The 19,079-nt window shown below is 58.4% G+C and overlaps 1 protein-coding gene across 2 annotated transcripts; it reads left to right on the forward strand.

The window, feature by feature from the left end:
- Positions 1 to 7,889: 7,889 nt before the first annotated feature.
- Positions 7,890 to 18,898, forward strand: SQSTM1 (sequestosome 1). 2 transcript variants are annotated; one of them, XM_044917151.1, is made up of 8 exons: positions 7,890 to 8,161; positions 9,901 to 9,996; positions 10,479 to 10,708; positions 10,803 to 10,944; positions 11,910 to 11,990; positions 16,596 to 16,807; positions 16,964 to 17,156; positions 18,105 to 18,898. In XM_044917151.1, exons 1-8 carry the CDS (start codon positions 7,951 to 7,953, stop codon positions 18,254 to 18,256), a joined length of 1,317 nt encoding a protein of 438 aa, XP_044773086.1. In that variant the 5' UTR covers positions 7,890 to 7,950; the 3' UTR covers positions 18,257 to 18,898. The 2 variants fall into 2 exon arrangements, with proteins under 2 accessions (XP_044773086.1, XP_021545589.1); XM_021689914.2 differs by having other exon boundaries at positions 7,891 to 8,161; positions 16,961 to 17,156.
- The last annotated feature ends 181 nt before the right edge of the window (positions 18,899 to 19,079 follow it).

Below are 19,079 nucleotides of genomic sequence, written 5' to 3' on the forward strand. Positions count from 1 at the left end.
GGCGTAGAACTTACTTTAAAAAAAAAAAAAAAGGATCACAGGTGCTTCTACGTCACAAACCTGTGGGGCTTTTTGTTTTTACTTATTTTGAAAAAGTAGTCTCCATGCCCAACGTCGGGCTTGAATTCAGGACCCTGAGATCAAGACCCGAGCCAGCCAGGCAGGCGCCCCACAAATCTGTGTTTTTATATTTTGATATTTGCATTTCGATATTAGCACTCCTTTTGTAATGCAATATATTTTAAGCATTTCAAAACATGGTTCTAAGCAGGGATCCTTGCCTTCTCCAGATGCTAAGGGAATCTCCTGCCCCTGCGAGAGTTTGGAAGTCCTGCCCTAAGCCTCACCTCGCCCCCTCGGGGAGGCCCATCTTTCCTTGGATGCCTCATTTCCATTTTCATTCATTACCCACGTTCTGAGTGTTCACCATGTGCCAGCCACGCATGGGTCACCAGCGACACCAGGGACCCTCCCTAGGACACTACCCTGCCAGCCTCCTATCCCTGGCTGGAAAAGCAAAGTCCCTGGGGCTCAGAAAGCTTACAGTGGCGGAAATTCCCTTGTCCAAAGACAGTGGGCCTTCCTGGGAAAATGAGGTTAGTAATATGCCCCAGTGGAGAAGGATGGCTTGGCCTCAGCAGAGGGGGCCGGCTGGATCAAACGCCTCTGTGGAAGGAGTCCGCAGGCCCCCAGGGGTCTGGTCCTTGCACACTTCGTCAGGGATGGGGGTTTTTACCCTTGGAGCTACGGGGAGCGTCCAAAGCAGGGAGAAGAGTCCGGGCTGCTGTGGGATTGAGACAGGCATACGGACATTTTGAAAATATCACTACAGCAGACAGGGAGAAGGGGCCGGAGGGAGTAAGAGAGGAAGCAGGGAGATGAACCAGGGGGCTGTTGTAGGTGAAGGAGTCCAGAATACGTCACTGTGGCATGAAAATTGTATCAAGCTGAAAGCATTTGAAAATAGGCTTTCTCTTCAACTTCCCTATCTGCCTAAAAGCAAGGCCTCCCAAAATAACTCAATTGTCCTAAATCCCCTCCAGCATGGCTTTTATTACCTGATAAACCCATTGTCACAAAACCATCAATAATACCTCTCCTCTGTTCTCCTGAGGGCCCATTTTATCTTTCCTAAAAGTATTTTTGTTTTCCTCATAAGTACCTTCTCCTCCTCTGCTTTCCCTATTAAGTTGGTATATAAGCCCCCAAATTCTAAGTACTGGAATAAAAATCAGTCTTTTATTTTGCTAATCTGTTTTTTTCTTCCTTTTTTTTTTTTTTTTGGTCAGTTTAATTCACAGACCCTAGTCACTGAATCTAAAAGGGTAGAGGAAAAGTTTTCCGTTCTGCCCTGACGTAGGCATCTGGGAGAGAGGTGGTCTGGAATGGGGGGCAGGGGGCTGGAGATGAAGAGAAGTCGATAGGTGCAGGACAACCTTTAGGCGATTGTAGATCGTTGAGGTCGAGAGTGTGGACTAGAGAGGCAGCCTGCCTGGGTTCGTCATCCTGACTCCACCCCTACGTGACACAGCTGTGTGACTTTGGGCAAGTTACTGCATCTTTTCTGTGCCTCTTTCCCTGGGGTGAAAAGTGGGGATAATGGTCAGAATAGGCTTAATAGCCCCGAATTTCCATGATTTAATAAAGGTATATTTCTCAAAGCCACATATCTCCCGAGGGTCCTCGGGGACCCTGCTCACGGTAGTTCCTGCCCAGACTTTCAGGTGCGACCGTCTGAACATCACAGGCTTCCCCGATGGGGAAAGAGAGCTCTAGAAGCTCCGGCCAAATAAACACATGTGCTGGCCTGTAAGTGACCCGGGGCTCTTCTCTCAGGTCCTGGGCCGGAACAAATCCCGTGACGTTACCTCAGGGGAGCAGGTGAGTTCATATATATAAAGTATTCGGAATGCTTCCTGGCATAAGAGAAGCACTTCGCGAGTATTTTTACCGTGATTATCGGCATGTACGACCAGCGGGAACTGCTGGGGCTCTTGAGGGCACCGCAGGGTCCCAGCTGGCCCCCCCGGGTTGCTGGCCGGCATCGTGTGGAGGGTCCTTGCCATTGGGGACCCCGGGGCAGGCACGAGGCGTGGTGGTTTAGTACTCGTGGCTACCGCTGACCAAGACCCAAATCAACTGGTTTAAGGCGTCTCGTGACCCAGCGTCGGGCCTGCCGGGGACCGAGGAGCCCAGATGCCGAGGTCAGCGTCGGCGACCAGTTTGGGTTACACAGCCAATCCTGACCCAGGGCGCCACAGTGCTCTGGTTGGCCAAGCTTGGGTCCCGTACCTGCCCCACCCTACCCTCCGTGCTGGGGAGAAATGAATCCTTAAGGGACCATTTCCATCCTTAAAGGAAACTGGGAATGCATGTAAAATGCAACAATGAGGGATGTAAACTTCCTTCTCTAACCCGCTAACTCTTGTCAAGGGGAACGTCAGCCCTCTCACCCTGGCCCCCCAGAACTACAGACCCTGAGAGTGGAGGAGTGCGGGTCCCTATAGCCCAGGGCCGGGGGGCTATGTGTTCATTAGTAGCTGAGAACACGCCCTACTGACTTCTTCCCACCTGACATGCTTTTAACTGGGTCACAGTGGGGCCACCCTGCCAACTTGGGCCTGCCCACCACCCCCCAACTTCGGCCCAGGCCCTGTGGGCTTCGGGCCCTCTCTCCTCAGCTCAGGGCCCGCCAGACGGGAAGTCCTGGGCTCTAGTCGGAGGTGGGTGCCAAGGATCCAGCCTCAGCCCCCAGGGCCCTGGGATGCCATTCTCCTGTCCTCTCATCCAGTTACGGGTGGGAGCCCTGCGCCTCTCCTGCCCCAGGGTCTGGGGGATGGCTGGAGCCCGGCAGCTGGGTAAGGTGGTTGCAGAGTCTTTGCTTGGGCCCCCGTGGGAGGGGGTCGCCTGGGCCTTCTTTCCACAGTGAGCCAAGGCTGTCCCAAGGAGGACCTTCTGCCGTAGCTGCTCCCTAGTGTCAGGGTGACAGCGATGTGGGACACCATCCCCATGCACCCCACAAATGGTACCCGAGCTCCTGCACATGCCAGGCACAGGGACACGGGCAGGACAGGGACAGGGCAGGCCTGCCCTGGCCGCAGAGGGCACGCAGGGACATGGAGGAGGAGACGAGCCAGGCGTGCTGGGAAGAGGGGAGCCCCGGCTCGGGGCACACAGGGCCTAGGGCCACGCGGTGAGTCCCCCTGCATCAGCCAGAGAGGAGGGGTGCGCGAGGCGCTGGGTAGACCCCGGCGGTGAGGGCTGTCAGGGCGCTGGGACTTGGGAGCACATGAAAGCCTGATAACTTTTTCAGAAGGTTTTCAGACAGGACCTGGGCAGGTGGGGGTGGACATGGCCCTGAGCCACTGACCCCAGGCCCCCGCCCCCTCTCCAGAAAGCATGGCTCCCATTTCAGGCACCCTCTCATTGCCTGGCCTGGGACCAGAGCCCCGGGGAGAGGACCATGCTGGCCTCTCTCCCATCCAGCACAGAGCTGGGAGCCCCCGCACCCTCTTCCCCCTCTGCCTCCAGCTGTTGGCACCTGCTCTGCCAGGTCCACATGCCTCCTCCGGGCTCTTGCTCGGATCGGCCTGGGGCGCCTTGACCTGTCCAGGGTCGCTGCACTGTCTCATCACGGTCCCCTCCCCCATACCACCAAGCTTCTCCGTTTACGATTCCAGAACCATCTGCTGTCAGGCTGGCCCTCTGGGGGCCCACAATAGTGCGCACATGGGGGTAGGTCTCGACCAAGAATGGGAGAGGTCTGCGAGGTGCAGCGCCGTTGGATCCCAGTCGTGACCCTGGTGGCCCTCGTCTGAGCCTCCCTCCTGGGCATGGGACGGTCCCACTTAATGAACGGCCTTAGGGGACCACCAGATCTGATGTGTGTGTGTCAGGGGTGCTCTCCCTGGTGGGGGGGAGACCAGTGCCCTTGCTGGCATCTCCATGGGGCAAGGACCCCCAGGGCTAAGGGCCCAGGGACACATGCGTGAGAGGGTGCTGACCAGTGGGCACCAGTAGGGTGGGGTGAGGACGAGGTCAGGTCCACCCTCTACCCAGGTGGCCTGCAGCTCCCTCCAGGGACCCCCTGCCTTGGCCCAAGCTCTGGCCACACGTTCCTTCCCAGCCAGGCACGCAGGGCTCAGCTAGAGATGTCCCTAGGGCCACCCATCCATCGGGCTTAGTGCTTCTGCCCGGCCTGGGAACCGAGCTTGCTTGATTTCTTTCTTTCTTTCTTTTTTTTAAAAAAGATTTTATTTATTTGAGATAGAGATAGAGCTTGTGAGAGAAAGCGCGTAAGTGCACGAGCAGGGGGAGCAGCAGAGGGAGAGGGAGAAGCAGACTCCCCGCTGAGCAGGGAGCCTGATGCGGGGCTCGATCCCAGGACCCCGGGATCATGACCTGAGCTGAAGGCAGATGTTTAACCGACTGAGCCCCCCAGGCGCCCCCGAGCTTTCTGATATGCATTTATACACATGGCCTGAATTAGGCCTGGCCCACCTCCTTTTCCTCATTCAGTGTTGGTGAGAGCTGCCTCCACGGCCCAGTGCCCACAGAGGGTACCATCAGGTGCAGAGGGTGCCCCTCAGTGCCCCCTCTAGGACCCAAGTGTCCCGCCCCGCGGGATGGTATGCAGGCAGGGCTGAGCCCAGACTGCCGCTCCTGGCCTCCAACCACGCCCTGGCAACTTAGCCTTCCCTAACTCTCCAGTCATGACTCTTCATGGCTTTACTGCATTTCCCTGATCATGCACGCCTTCAGCCCCTTTTCTTGCTTTTTTTTTGTTTTTTTTTAAAGATTTATATATTTGTTGTTAAGACAGCGGGTGGGGCAAAGGGAGAGGGAGAGAGATTCCTAAGCAGACTCTGCGCTGAGCGCGGAGTCTGACGTGGGCCTCGATCTCTCGACCCGAGAACACGACCTGAGCCGAAACCAAGAGTCGTATGCTTAACCGACTGCACCACTCAGGCGCCCCGAGCCCTTTTTCTTTAAGAACACCCCCTCACCCCGCCACAGCCCCCCCCCCCCACCTCTTGGCTGGTAACATCCAGTGTCTGGGGATTTTCGCAAGGGGGTGCTCAGGAGAGGCCCCATGGAGGAGATGACAATGCAGGAGGAGGAGGGAGAGTTCCAGATAGGGGGAGGAGCCAGGGGAAAGTCATCAGGTAAAATGAGTTGGTGAGGTTAGGAACCGAGGTGGGGGTGTGTCCCTCCGTTGTGATGGAGTAGAAGGGAGCGTGGAGGACGGTGTGGAGCCACCCACGAGTCACACTGTTCCTCAATGGAGAAACAAAGTCAGTCCTTGGACCCCGTGCTGGGTTCTGGAGGAGCCTGATCCCCTGTGATCCTCAGTTTCCTCGAGGTGGCCCAGAGCAGTGTGGCCTGAGTCCTGCCGTGGCCTTGTCTCTGGTGGCCCCAGCACCCACCTGTAGGCTTGGCTCCATACCCCAAAGAAAATAAACAGAACCTCAGAAAGCCATTGTCAGGGGATGGGATTACTTCTGTAAGGAACGAGGCACTGAGGTGCTTACAACATGAGACAGCAATAAACCGAATCAGATGACCTCCCGGCCACCCCTGCTCATCCCCCGGAAACTCCTGACTCATGTCTCTTCTGTGCTCCCCACTGTTTCACCTCAAACCCTACTCTGGTCTCCTTCCTGACACCCCCACCGCCAGCTGATGCCCCCAAAGGCAGCCAAACCATAGCCAGCTATCTGGGAGGGCCCCATTCTAGCCCCATTTCAAACATGGGGAGACTCAGAGGCTTGTCATATGCCCGAAGAAGGTGGGACTGCTGCATAGTGGGTCTTCTGACTCAGGCGCCAGCCAGCACAGGGGAGGTCCCTGAAGTCCAGGGAGGGGCCAGGCAGCAGATGTCAGAAGGGGGCTTTGGACCCCGGGGACAGGGTCTGCTTGGCTCTGGTCTCCCTGCTGCCTCGGGGGCCTCTGTGGGCTCTTGCGGCTCTGGGGTCCCGCTCCCCACCCCGGCTGCCTGTTAAAATGTCACTGAGCTAGGTAGCAGTGGGGCGGGGATCCCCTGTTAGGACGGTGGTCATGGGATGCTGACTCACTGCCGGCCAGACCACCTGACCTCTCCCGGCAGGCGACAGGGCCCTGCCAGGGGGTTCCCCAGCCACAGCCTTGTTTACTTCTCACTGGCCTTGGGGGAGGAGGGGAGGGCAGGGCCAGGGCCACGCTCAGCGGGAGGGCATCCTGGGCAGGCCAGAGCGGGGACTCTCCTAGGGGTGGGGGCCTCCAGGTTGGCTTCCCCGGGCCCCATTTCCTGCCACCCCCATTTCCCCTAAGCTCTCCATCCCTCCTTGCAGACCCACCATGGTCTCCAATGGGGCCAAAGGGCCAGAAAGCAAAGCAGGTTCTGCCTGCAAGCGTCTGTTTCCGCTGCTTGTTTGGACAGGGGCCGCACCTCGAGCCCTTCCTGAGACCCGAGGTCCCCCAGAGCCCCAGGGCTTTCCTTCTGCACACCCCACTCACTCGAATGAGGCCCCTGAAACTTGGGGGGCTGGGAAGCTGGGCTCTTGGTTCAGGCTGCCCTACGTGGCGAGGCCCCGGGGCTGCTGAGTCACACACCCATGGACACCTGTGGGCCCCGGCAGCCTCTGCCCAGCCTGCCCCTTGTCCATCCTCTGACCCTGTCTGCAGGGCAGTGAGCATCGGGTCCCTTTCCCAGGCTCACAACAGGGATGCGGGGAGGGGCCTGAGAGGGTATGGCCTCTTTAAAGGGCTGCTTGGAGCGAGGTGCACCTACTCTGGAGCCCCCTGGGAAGGACCAGCCACACCTGCGGACAGGTCCCTGCTGTGTTCCCATAAGCAGATCGCCTCCACAGCTCGGAGCCAAGTCCACCCACCCACCCTTCCCTTCTGGCTCTCCCATCGCACAAACCCCACCACCAGAGGACATGGCTCCGACTCAACAGGTCTGCCTTCTACTCTCAGGACCCCGCCTGGGACACTACAGAGGGTGACCTACCCTTCCTGCCCACCTCCTTCCCAGACCCCCCTTCCTCCAGGCCTTGTGAACAGGCGGGTTTTGTCACATAGAGCCCTGTTTCTTGGTTACTAGCGGAGGGCTGCTGCTCTGACCCGTGGGATGCCCCTGAGGCCAACAGGCCTGACACCACGCAGGCCCTTTGGGCACCACCTGGGAACGGAACTCTGTGCTGACAGGTGTGGGTCCGGCTGCCCATGCGGAGCACGTGATGGCCACTGAGGCTCCCGGAAGCGGCCGCCGGCCTTCTGGCCAGGTGAGGGGGAGGGGACCCCGTGCTCCCCCGGCACCCCTCAGCCTTACCCCCTACCCCACTGGGAGCTCCTCTGAGGCTCAGGCCTGATGGGGGGTACGCCCCTCAACCCGGTAAGGGGCCGTCATGGATGATGCTGGGGGCGCTGGAGCGGGCTCCCACCCGGGACGGGAGGCTGTGGAGAGTGGCAGGGCCCGGACAGGACCTCGGGAGCGGTTGGCTCTGGCCTGGGGCTTCGGGCCCGCCGTAGGCCCCTCCCGCCGCGCTGGGCTTCCCCCCAGCCCCCCACCCCCGCGGCCTCCGTTGCGCTTTGCTGAGTCACCGCCAGGCCCAGGCCTGGGAGGGCTCTGGGGGGGACCCCTGTGGGTGCTTTCCCCGCAGGTGAGGAGGCCGGAGCCCAGCCCTAGATGTCGGAGTCCCGGGCCGGCCTCTTGGGGTCCCGGGGGCACCGAGGACAGTGAGGAGAGGGGTCGGCGCTAAGGGGGTGCGGGACACCGTGAGGGGACGGCGGCGCAGCGGGCTCGGGGCCGCCGCAGGGCGGCTCGCGCGGGGCGGCGCGGCGGGGCGGGGCGCGGAGACCACGCCCCCAGGAGGCCGGCGGAGGCGGGGCTGCCCGCGTTCTTTACAAAAGCCGCGCGCCCGCCGCCGCCGCGGCCCGGCTCCGTCTCCTGCTCGCCGACCGGTAGCGATGGCGTCGCTCACCGTGAAGGCCTATCTTCTGGGCAAGGAGGACGCGGCCCGCGAGATCCGCCGCTTCAGCTTCTGCTTCAGCCCCGAGGCCGAGGCGGAGGCCGAGGCGGAGGCCGCGACCGGGCCCGGGCCCTGCGAGCGGCTGCTGAGCCGGGTGGCCGCCCTGTTCCCGGTGCTGCGGCCCGGCGGCTTCCAGACGTACTACCGCGGTGAGCGGGCCCGGCGCCCTCGGGGGGCTGCGCGGGGCCGTGACGCAGGCTTGCCCGGCGGGGCGGCTGCTCGTCCGGCCTGGGGGCGCCCGCGGGGGCCGGCTCCGGCCGCTCTCGGGGGAAGGGGGTTCCCGCTGCCGGCGGGTGTCGGGCCCGGGGGTCCCGGGGGCGCAGGGCGCCGGCCCTCCCCCCGCCGTGACGTCGCAGGTCTTGGCCCGGGGCGCGCTGGGGCGTCCTCGCTGGCCGGCGGCGGGCGCTCGGGTTACGCTGACAGCTCGCTGCTGCCGAGTCGGGGCTGGCGAGGGCCCCGGAAGCGCCGGCCGGACGCGGAGGAAGGGCTGGCGGGGGAGAGCGGGGAGGCGGGCCAATCAGCGCGGCGGGGCCTGGCGGGCGAGCCCGGGGCGCGGCGGCGGGGAGGAGCGGTCGGGAGCGGCCCCGGGGCGCCCGAGGCCGGCCTGAGTGCGCACGTTCCCCCGCGGGCAGGGGACAGAGGGACCCAGCCGGGACGTTCTGCAGCAGCGTCGGCGGAGGGATGGGAGCCCAGGACCGCGCTCCGTTTCTTGCTGCGCTGGTGTGGCGGGGGTGGGGGGGTGTGGGGGGAGCAGGTCGGGGCAGGGAAGCGGGGCGCGGGGGGGCGGGAGCCAAGGCCGGCCCCTGGGAGGGACAGTGCCGGGCCCACCCTTAGGAGCACTGCCAACTGGCCAGACCCGTTCCTGGTTGGTTGGTTTTTGTGACAACTTTATGGAGCTATCCTCCACTTCCCGTGCAGTTCACCCATTTCACGTGAACAGTTTTGAGCGACTTGTGCAACCATCCTCCTCACGGGTTTAGAACCTTTGCATCACCTGCGAGAGGAACTCTACGGTTGAGCTCTCTCCTCGTCCCCTTCAGCTCTAAGCAGCCGCTAATCTCTTTCTCGATGGATTTCCTTATTCTGGACATTTCCTATAAACAGACACGGAGCCCTACACTTTCCTATTCTTTTGTAACCGGCTTCTTGTACTCGGCATAACATTTCCAAGGTTTAGCTGTGTTGCAGCTTGTGTCCGGACTTCATGCCTTTTTGTGGTTGAGTAACATTCCATTTTGTGGACATACCCCGTTTTGTTTTTCCACTCCTTAGTGGATGGGTGTTTGGGTTATCACCTTTTGACGCTGCCCCTGTTCTTCCGGTGGATGTTGCCTCCGGTGGCCCACAGCTGGCGCAGCCTGCAGATGTAGGGGGTGGTTTGGCCTGCACGGTGGGACTTTCACACCACTTGCTAAATCTAAAAGTCAGAGAGTTCATACAAATACTGTAGCTTCATTGGGGGCGGAAGCAGGCAGATATACTCATCTCCTTGACTCTCCTAAACCACAGGAGGCCCACGGCCTTTGGAGGGTCTGGGCCCCCAGGAGCTGGTCACAGGTGGGGATCTCCTACAGTTGAAGGTGGGTCTCGGCCTGGTCAGATGTGGACCGAGGCAGCACCGGCTTAAGGGGCAGCTGGCTCAGCTACAGGAGCGGCGCCCCGCATGCTCTGCCTCCCGTGGGCACCCGGGCCCCATGTCCTAGTGCTTACCTTCCAGGCGGTGTTACAGAGAATGGGCGGTCTGGCCTCCACGCCCCCTGGCTCACACAGGTGTGCGTCAGTTCCTAGGCGAGCAGACGCCCCTCTAGCTCAGCCTGCGCCCTTCTCAGCAGCTTGTATCTGACTGAGAAGGCTCGGGTACTCACATGCGGTCTTGTAAACAATCTAGATGAGGATGGAGACTTGGTGGCCTTTTCCAGTGACGAGGAACTGACCATGGCAATGTCCTACGTGAAGGATGACCTCTTCCGTATTTACATTAAAGGTAAAGGTCTGTTCTGGGCGCTGCCGGGTGCTTCTTGCTGTGTGAAACCTGCTTGAGGTTATTGAGCAGTCCCCTCCAAGGAGCGGGCAAGAGCCTTTGGGTTAAGACCGAGACTTCATCATCTCTGTGCTTGGCCTGAGAGAGGAGTCCCGAAGGGGTGGGGCCTGGGGACCTCTGGGTTCACTCTGTCAAGGGCCAGGGGCTGGGGGCGGCTTTGGGGATGCAGTGGGGTTTATTTTAATGGGGGGCAGGGCCCCAGCAATGCAGACACAGCTCCCTGCCACTTCTCACTTGCCTGGGCCCCATGTACTGTACCAGGCACAGGGACTGGGACCCTCCTGGCAGCTTCTTGGGTCCCCTGTTGCTGTCACTTGAACAGCTGGGTTGTGCACGGACTCCAGGTCTGGAGGGCAGGGCCAGGGGCCCACTGACTGAAAGCCCCCCAGTCGTGACGAGCGGTTCGTGTGGGGTCCCACCTGCAGAGAAGAAGGAGTGTCGGCGGGACCACCGCCCCCCGTGTGCTCAGGAGGTGCCCCGCGGCCTGGTGTACCCCGGCGTGATCTGTGACGGGTGCAATGGGCCCGTGGTGGGGACCCGCTACAAGTGCAGCGTCTGCCCGGACTACGACCTGTGCTCCGCCTGCGAGGGGAAGGGCCTGCACCGCGAGCACAGCAAGCTCGTCTTCCCCGGCCCCTTCGGGCCCTTCTCCGAGGTGAGGCTGGGGGGAGCACGGAGCGGGCAGGGGTCCAGGAGGAAGGAGCCCCCTGCTCTGGTGTCACCCGGCCCCTCTGCTCACTCCTCCCCAGGGCGTCACTCACAGCCGCTGGCTCCGGAAGCTGAAACACGGGCACTTCGTGTGGCCCGGCTGGGAGATGGGCCCCCCAGGGAACTGGAGCCCGCGTCCTCCCCGGGCAGGGGACACCCGCCCTGGCTCCGCAGCCGAATCAGGTGAGGGTGCTTCACAGCCATTCAGGGTGCGTAGTCCTCACAAAACCCTGCAAAGTGGGGAGCATCATCCTCACGCCACACCCAGCAAGACGGAGGCACCTCAGTGCCCAGGGCCGCTAATTCACCCGCACTAAACCGAGGCTTGGCCCAGATGTGGCTCAACCCTAAACCTCCCTCCCCTGTCAAGGCTTTTTTTTCTTTTTTTTTTTTTTTTTTTTTTTTTAATTTTTATTTTTTTATTTTTTTATTTTTTTATTTTTTTAAGATTTTATTTATTTATTTGAGAGAGAGAGAACGAGAGACAGAGAGCACAAGAGGGAAGAGGGCAGAGGGAGAAGCAGACCCCCTGCCGAGCAGGGAGCCCGATGCGGGACTCGATCCCGGGACTCCAGGATCACGACCTGAGCCGAAGGCAGTCGCTTAACCAACTGAGCCACCCAGGCGCCCAAGGCTTTTTTTTTTTTTTTTTCTTTTTTAAAAATGTGCTCTATACCCAATGTGGGACTTGAACTCACGACCCTGAGCTCAAGAGTTACATGCTCTACTGACTGAGCCAGCCGGCCTGCTCAAGTATTTTGAAACACAGGCACAAAGTTAAAAACAGATGGCTTGTGTTCCAGAATTTAGGATTCTGGTTGTAGTCTGATTTTATTAACTTAATTGTCCTCCGATTTACCTCCTCCTTTGGAACAAAGGTGGGGATGTTGGTTTAATTCTGATGTGGTTTGAGCTAGAATGTGGTAGGCATTGTACACCGCATGTAGCGAATCCCCCGTGGGCTTCTGAGCACCAGGGGCACACACGGGCCCGCAGTGGGAGAGAGTTAGGGAAGGCTGCTGGGACAGGACCCCTGGGGGTGGAGGGCACCTGTGGGAAAGGTGATAGGATCATAACAGGTGTCGAAGTCATTGAGAAACCTGCTTTGAATCGAACATTTTTTGTTTTTGTTTTTTTGAAAACCAAAGCTGCTGGTCCATCGGAGGATCCCAGTGTGAATTTCCTCAAGAACGTAGGGGAGAGTGTGGCGGCCGCCCTGAGCCCTCTGGGTAAGTGGCGGCCTCTGTCCTTCGAGAGCAGGAGTGTGTCCATCACTTGGTGAGGGGGTGGCTGGGGGGCGGCTTGCCCCCCGGGTCACCATGGAGGAACGGTGACTGCCGTGCCCTTGGGGCCGGCCTTTGCCATGCGCTGCACCGCAGGCCGCTCAAAGTTAAATTCCGTGACACGTTCTGGAGCTTTCCCTGTGGAGTGAAGTGGAATCAGCGAGTGTTTGGTTGGGATAAGCCCAGTAGCCTCTGCTGCAGGGCTGGCCTGTCGGCTTCTGACTTCTCTTCCCACAAAGGACAGTCTGCTTTCCCCCCTGAATGTGAGCCCTGGGGTTTACTCAAGGACTTGGGGGAATAGTTAGCTGAGAGGCCATTTCTCTTTGCTTCCCTTCTGTTTTTTTGCAACCGCAACCTTTCTGGGGGCTTCCTGAGTGCCCAGCTTGTTGCCTGCGCTGGGGAGCCGGGTGTGATGGAGGGTTTCCAGTAGTGTCGGGTCAGATGTGAGGTCACTGGATGGGTGGGTGAACCGCAGCGGGTACCCCCCTCGTGGTGGGACTGGCCCAAGGCTTTAGAAGGCGCCTGCTGTATCCGCTGGCCCTGACGGGGACGGTGGGAGTCCGCTACGACTGTGACTTCTGGTCCAAGGCTACAGTGGATCCGTGATCTCTGGCTGGAAGCGTGCTCCACTTTGTGACTTCAGCGGCAGCAAGTGTCCACTGTCTGAATGGATGCTGATGGGATGGGGAGGCAGGCCCGCCGTCGCCCCCAGCTTGAGGCCATTTCGGCTCCCGCTGCATCAGGCCAGGACGCAGCTCAGCAGGGACCTGTGAAACCCCTCAGACCATGTACCGCGGAGTTTTGTGTTTGGACTTAAAGGCCTTTGAGAGAAAGAGAAAAGAACGGGTTCTTAATGCCTTCTAGGAGGATAAGAGTGGAGCGGCGATCAGGTTATAAGCAGGAGATAAGCTAGTGCTAAACCCTAGCTGCCTCACAAGACGTGGTGATGAGAGTTGTGATTTGGGGGCAACGGGAAGCGGCTCTTTGGAAGCTACTAGTGGATCGTGGTTCTCAAGGTTGGCCGAGCCTCAGAATCACCAACATGGGTTGTTTTTGGTATAAATTTTGACATGTGGAGATTTCACTAAAATTATTCTGAAGAACAAAGTCCTTCGCTAAAAGAACGAAGCAGACAAGCTGGGAAGTCCCGAACCCCAGTCTAGGTTCAGGTAGGGAACCTTGGAACCATGCAGAGTCCCAGGTCCACCTTCTGGATTCTGGTAAATTGGCCATGGGTCGGGCCTGGGATCCATGTGTTTTGAAGGCTTGCCAGGGACTCTGGGTCCCACTTGCTGTCCATCCCGAGGCCCATCTGAGCCGGTGGCCTGTTTCAGAACTTGACCCGGATTCCCCACTCAGGGCAGAGGGGGTAATTTTGGCAGCGCTCAGAGGCATTGTAGGCTAAGGGTGAAGGCCTTTTCAGGTCTTTCAAAGTGGAGGGAGTTGCTGTGTACCAACTGGGGAGGAGCCTAGAGCTCTCCAAAATAACAGGGAAAATTTCAGTAAATATGCCTCTGAAGCAGTTTCAGTTGAGGAGAGCCACTTGAGGAATTGATTAAACTCTAGAGTTAACAGGTATTTTCCTTTCTTATGAGGAACTGACAGCTAGGGTGACTCATGCTAACGGCCTAGAAGGGAAGGTTCCCAGAGCAGGGGCCCTAAGGGACAGCCAGTAATGCCTCCCAGAGGGCAGACCATGTGCAGTGACTCAGCGATTTTAAAAGCAAAGACCTTGTTTGGTAGGTGCCATGAGGACCAGCTGAGCGGGTCTGCCGCCAGCCTGAGTTTGCAGTCACTGACCTCTAGGACCCCCAAACCGCAGGTCCTTTCCTTGTCCTAGGGTTTTCAGAAGACACTCCCCCTCACAGGCTCTGGGGGAAGCAGGGCACGGCCAGTGGTACAGTCTGTAAGCCCTTAGGTCTCAGGTTATCATCCGTTGGAGAAACTTGGGATTCTAGAATCTCTCTGGTTCATTTATGGAAGTCCTGTCATTCGCCCCCATAGAAAAGTGAGACAGTATATGGGTGTTCATTGGATGTTCTTCCAACTTTCCTGTGTGCTCGAACCTTTTTTTTTTTTTTAAAGATTTATTTATTTAGAGAGAGAACATGGGGGAGGGGCAGAGGGAGGGAGAGCATCTCAAGCAGACTCCCCACTGAGCGCGGAGCCCGATATGGGGCTTGATCTCACAACCCTGACATCATGACTTGAGTTGAAACCAAGAGTCTGAAGCTCAACTGACTAAGCCACACAGGCGCCCCTGCTTGAACCTTTCATGATGAAAAGTTGGAGGGAGGATAGAAGGAGAAAAAGGACTTAAATGTTGCAGATGGGGGTACTGGTAGCTAAGCCCGCTTTTATCTGTTTGCTCTTCACACTACCAAAGTAACAGTAGAGGGATTAAACACAAGAGTATAAAGCAACGTTAACAAAGAAAAAGGGGAAAAAAGTCCTAGAGGACAAGGTAGGAAGACCTCACACTTTGAACGGTGGGAAATGGGAGTTGAGGGTGGTGACCAACAGCGTGGAGGCATCAGAAGCCACATATCTGCCTACACAGGGGTCCTGGTGAGAGGCAGGAGGGCTGGTCAGGGAAGGCCAAGGGCCAGGGGATGGTTGAAGACCACTCTTCAGGATCATGTAGCAATCACTGGCTGGTCAGCCAGTTGCTCGTCCTTGCCCACCCACGCACGAGACCTGATGGTTAGCTGCTGGAGCATTTGACCCAGGGAAGCTTCAGCCCTAGGGCCCCAGGGCAGGGTGAGGCACCAGCCTGAAATGGGGCGCCATGAGTGGGCAGTGGGTCTAGCAGGGGCTGGGGCGTCCCTGCTCAGGAGAGGCCGGACGTGCCAGAGCCGGGTCCCACAGCTTTGCCACCTGGGATCCCGCTGCCTGGCCAGACACCCACCGGGTCACCCTACAGAGGGAGACAGATGAGGGCCCTGGCCTCTCAGAGTGCTTCCTGGCAGCCTCTTCTTAGTGCCTCGCTAGGATCAGAAGGCCACGATCACCAGCCATTTGGGAATATCTCTCCATGGAGACAAGAAGGAACTTGGGGAAGGACTTTACAGAAAAGAGAATGTCAGCGTCCTCCGTGAGATACAAAGAAAAGTTTTTCCATCCTTGAAAAAAAGAACAGGATACCATAAAAATGATAAAACAGATTAAGATAAGATCAGAACAGACTGTTTTTTTAGAAATTAAGAAGAAAAATAGCCAGAATAAAGAAAACTTCAAAAGAAGGCTTAGATTTTAAGGTCATTTCAAGGAAATATTCCAAAAACAAAAGAGAGGCGAGAAGAGAGAAAAGGTGGGAAGATTTGAGGATTAATCCTGGAGGCCCAGGGTAGGACAAATAATAGGAATTCTAGGAAGAGAACAGACAAAACTGAAGGAAGGAAATGAACAAAGAATATAAGACCATCTCGGCACAGAAGACATTAACCTCTCGATTGGAAGGGACTCCCAAGTGCCTTGGACAGTGACCAAAAAAGATCCCGCCCCAGAGCTCGTTGTCCTGTCCCGGAACCCTTTGGAGAAGGGGAGGCTCTGGAAATGCTCCAGGTTACTGTAAGAGCTCGAGAGTTCCAAGGGCCAACCCTGGAAGACTGTGGAGCTGAACTGGTTTCTCAACCTAGAGCGCTATTCCCAGGTGAAATGGTCATGTCTGACCATATATATAGCAGAACAAAGCTATATATAGTGGCGTTCACCTAAACACTGCACGTTTTCATTGAAAAGTTTTTGAAAGGACAGGGGAAGGGGAGGTAAGTGTTGATCTAGAATAAGCAGTGCACTTGAGCCGTGGAGAAAAGGCAGCGTGGGTTGGAAGCCGTCTGTGGGGAGTGGGCGGGCTGTGTGGTGGGGGCCAGGGATCTTCGCTGGAGCCTTCTGGAACGGTTGGACTCTAAGCTGTGCGCATGTTGTCCTCTGATAAATTAATCAGAAACCGCACCAGTGACTGCCCTCCGTCCCCTCAGTGGGCACGTGTGCCTGTGTGAGGGACCGCGGGCGACCCGCTGGCTGGGGCTTCAAGCCACGTGGGCCTCCCACAAAGCCAAGCAGGATTCTGGAGTTTCCCATCACTGCCCCCCCCGCCGCCCCCCCAACTAATGTGAGGCTTTGTGCGGTCCTGGGCGCTGTGGCGGGGGCTCTGTGGCCACTCTGGTGTGTGGCTCCCTGTTCCTAGCCTGCTGCCCACACAGGGCAAAACAGGGGCTCTTGATGGGCTTTCTGGCTCCAGAGCTGACCCGGGATGTTCACTGAGATTAAGGTTTCATTAAGTTGGAAGAGGCAGGGCCAGTAAGGTGGACAAGTCAGCAGACATTTTCTAGGAGCCAGAGTTTGGGGCCAGGGTATGGGGAGCAGTGAGCCCTTGGGATCCTGAAGGTCAGATGAGCGGCCATCCGCCTTGTGGCTGGTGGGCTGGCCTCGTGCCCTGCACACCCCCCCCCCACTATGCTGCTGTTCCCCCCTGCCCCACGCCCTGTCCCCGGCCAGGAGGGCCTCCGGAGGGCTCACAGGTGTTTGCTTCCTCCTGGGTCGCTGCAGGCATCGAGGTGGATATTGACGTGGAGCACGGCGGGAAGAGGAGCCGCCTCGCCCCTGTCTCTCCAGGCAGCTCCGGCACCGAGGAAAAGTGCGGCTCCCAGCCGAGCAGCTGCTCTTCGGACCCCGGCAAGCCAGACGCGGACCCGGAGGGCGCGGCGCAGTCCCTGGCAGAGCAGATGGACAAGGTGGCCCTGGAGTCGGTGCCACTGGAGGCAAGTGCCCCGCCCCGGACAGGACACAGCCCAGCAGACGGCCCTCCCAGCTTCGAGGGCTTCGTTCCCACTGCTAGAACGTTCCTCGCTGCCCGCAGGAGTGCCGGTGGGGGCAGCTGGGGGCAGCTGTGCTCACGGGGGCTTCTGTTGCAGGAGCAGATGGAGTCGGATAACTGCTCGGGGGCAGACGAAGACTGGACTCACTTGTCTTCCAAAGAAGTGGACCCGTCTACGGGGGAACTCCAGTCTCTACAGATGCCCGAATCCGAAGGGCCGGGCTCTCTCAACTCTTCTCAGGAAGGGCCCACAGGACTGAAGGAAGCTGCATTGTACCCCCATCTGCCACCAGGCGAGTGATTCACGCAGTTCTGTGTTTCTACCTTTTTTCCTCAGAACATCCCCTCCCCTCCTTTCAGCAGCTGGACCCCTGAATCCCGAGGGCAGTGCGATTGAGAGGCTACCCCCCGAGGAAAGCGTCGACCTCTGAGCGGGGGTCACGGCCAGGGTCCCCGTGGGAGCCAGGCAGGAAGCCACCACGTGGGGCGGTGGCGTGTGCGGGGCAGGAAGGCCAGGGGGACTGCGGCAGCCCAAGCACAGCTGAGCGGCAGGGGCGGCTGAGGCCTCGCTCTGGCTCGTCACCGTCACAACAGTGTGGAAGCAGCGACACCGGGAAAGCCCCCTGTGGGCCACATTTGGCCCTTTGGGCTACTGGTCTTGATCTGCTCTGCCTCAGAGCAGGGGCGGCAAGCTGTCACTTAAGGGCCAAGAGTGATTTTTTTTTTTTTAAGATTTTATTTGCGAGAGTGAGCGAGCCCAAGCAGGGGGAGCAGCAGAGGGAGAGGGAGAGGCAGGCTCCCCCCTGAGCAGGGAGCCCGAGGCGGGGCTCGATCCCAGGACCCCAGGATCATGACCTGAGCTGAAGGGGGACACTTCACTGACTGAGCCACCCAGGCGCCCCTGATTCCTTCATTTTGATGATGGTCAGGAAAAGGTCAAGATGTGAAAATTGGATGACAGCCAGATGTCAGTGTCCAGGATAGATGTAGTGGAGCCCGGCGGCGCCCCGTTGCTTACAGGCTCTCTGCGATGTTCCCTTGTGATGGCAGACGCGAGTCAGGAGACCGTACAGCCTTGCAGAGCCGCTCAAAATCCTCACCCTCTGGCCTTTTCCGGGGCCCTGCTGGGGAGGGTTGCTGCGCCGGGTAGCAGGCCCGTGGAAGGGCTGGTCCCCGCGGGCACGGGCGCGCTGGCTTCCCTCCCTCCCCCTGCCTCACAACTCTCATCCTCCCTCTGGCAGAAGCTGACCCCCGGCTCATCGAGTCCCTCTCCCAGATGCTGTCCATGGGCTTCTCTGACGAAGGCGGCTGGCTCACCAGGCTCCTGCAGACCAAGAACTACGACATCGGGGCGGCGCTGGACACCATCCAGTATTCGAAGCACCCGTTGTGATGGCTTCTGCCCCCTTGTCCCACCCCCTTCTTGTCTCCTAGTTGTGTTGAGCTAGTGTAGAACAGCAGGGCCTCTCTAAGGGCCAGTTTCTGTGCATTCTTCTTCCAGAATCTGGGGGGTGGGGATGCACCAAGCCATCCAGGGCAGTGGAACAAGTGACAGGAGGGGGGGGGCCCCGTGTGTGGCTGCCCCTGTCGGAGAAGCATCTGCTGGCTTCCAGGGGCAGAGCGGGGCCCAGTGGTGTTCTCTTGCCCTCCCCCCACCAGGATCACACCAGCAGTCCAGAATGTCTTGCCTAATGGCCTTTTTTTTTTTTTTTTAAATGACTAATAGTAGGCTGACATGTAGTTGATTTTCTGCTAGAAACCCGATCAGCTCCAAATTTAGAGTGAGTACAGCTGACATCCTGCTGCGTGGGAGAGGAGTGAGGACAGGGCAGTCCAGGACTTGGCTTCTTGAATCTGCGAATGAGGAGGGGCTGAGAGGGAAGGGAGGCCGGAACTCACAGAATACTGCCTGTTCCATAACTGCTCTAGTTCTGTCATTTCCAGATGCGTCTGTTGCTTTTACAGTAAGAAAACCCTGTTGTAACCATTCTGTTGCTACTTTGCAATCAGTAATTAAATGGTGTAAGCACTTTAATCAAAGATGTTACAACCACAGATGACCTGACAGTTGTGTTTGTCCTTCTTGACGGTTTGCGTAAGTCATCCCCAGTACTTTTTTTTTTTTTTTAAAGATTTTATTTGAGAGAGAAAGACTGTGAGCATGCACGAGCAGGTGGGAGGGGCAGAGGGAGAAGCAGACTCCCCCCGCTGAGCAA

This window comes from Neomonachus schauinslandi, chromosome 7, assembly GCF_002201575.2.
Source record: "Neomonachus schauinslandi chromosome 7, ASM220157v2, whole genome shotgun sequence".
Taxonomy (NCBI): Eukaryota; Metazoa; Chordata; class Mammalia; order Carnivora; family Phocidae; genus Neomonachus; species Neomonachus schauinslandi.

Excerpts from the sequence above, each read along its gene's own strand:
- SQSTM1 (XM_021689914.2), top strand. The coding sequence starts at position 7,951 with ATGGCGTCGCTCACCGTGAAGGCCTATCTTCTGGGCAAGGAGGACGCG. Across the intron at positions 8,162-9,900 it reads CTTCCAGACGTACTACCGCG|ATGAGGATGGAGACTTGGTG; the intron begins GTGAGCGGGCCC and ends TAAACAATCTAG. Across the intron at positions 17,157-18,104 it reads GTACCCCCATCTGCCACCAG|AAGCTGACCCCCGGCTCATC; the intron begins GCGAGTGATTCA and ends TCCCTCTGGCAG.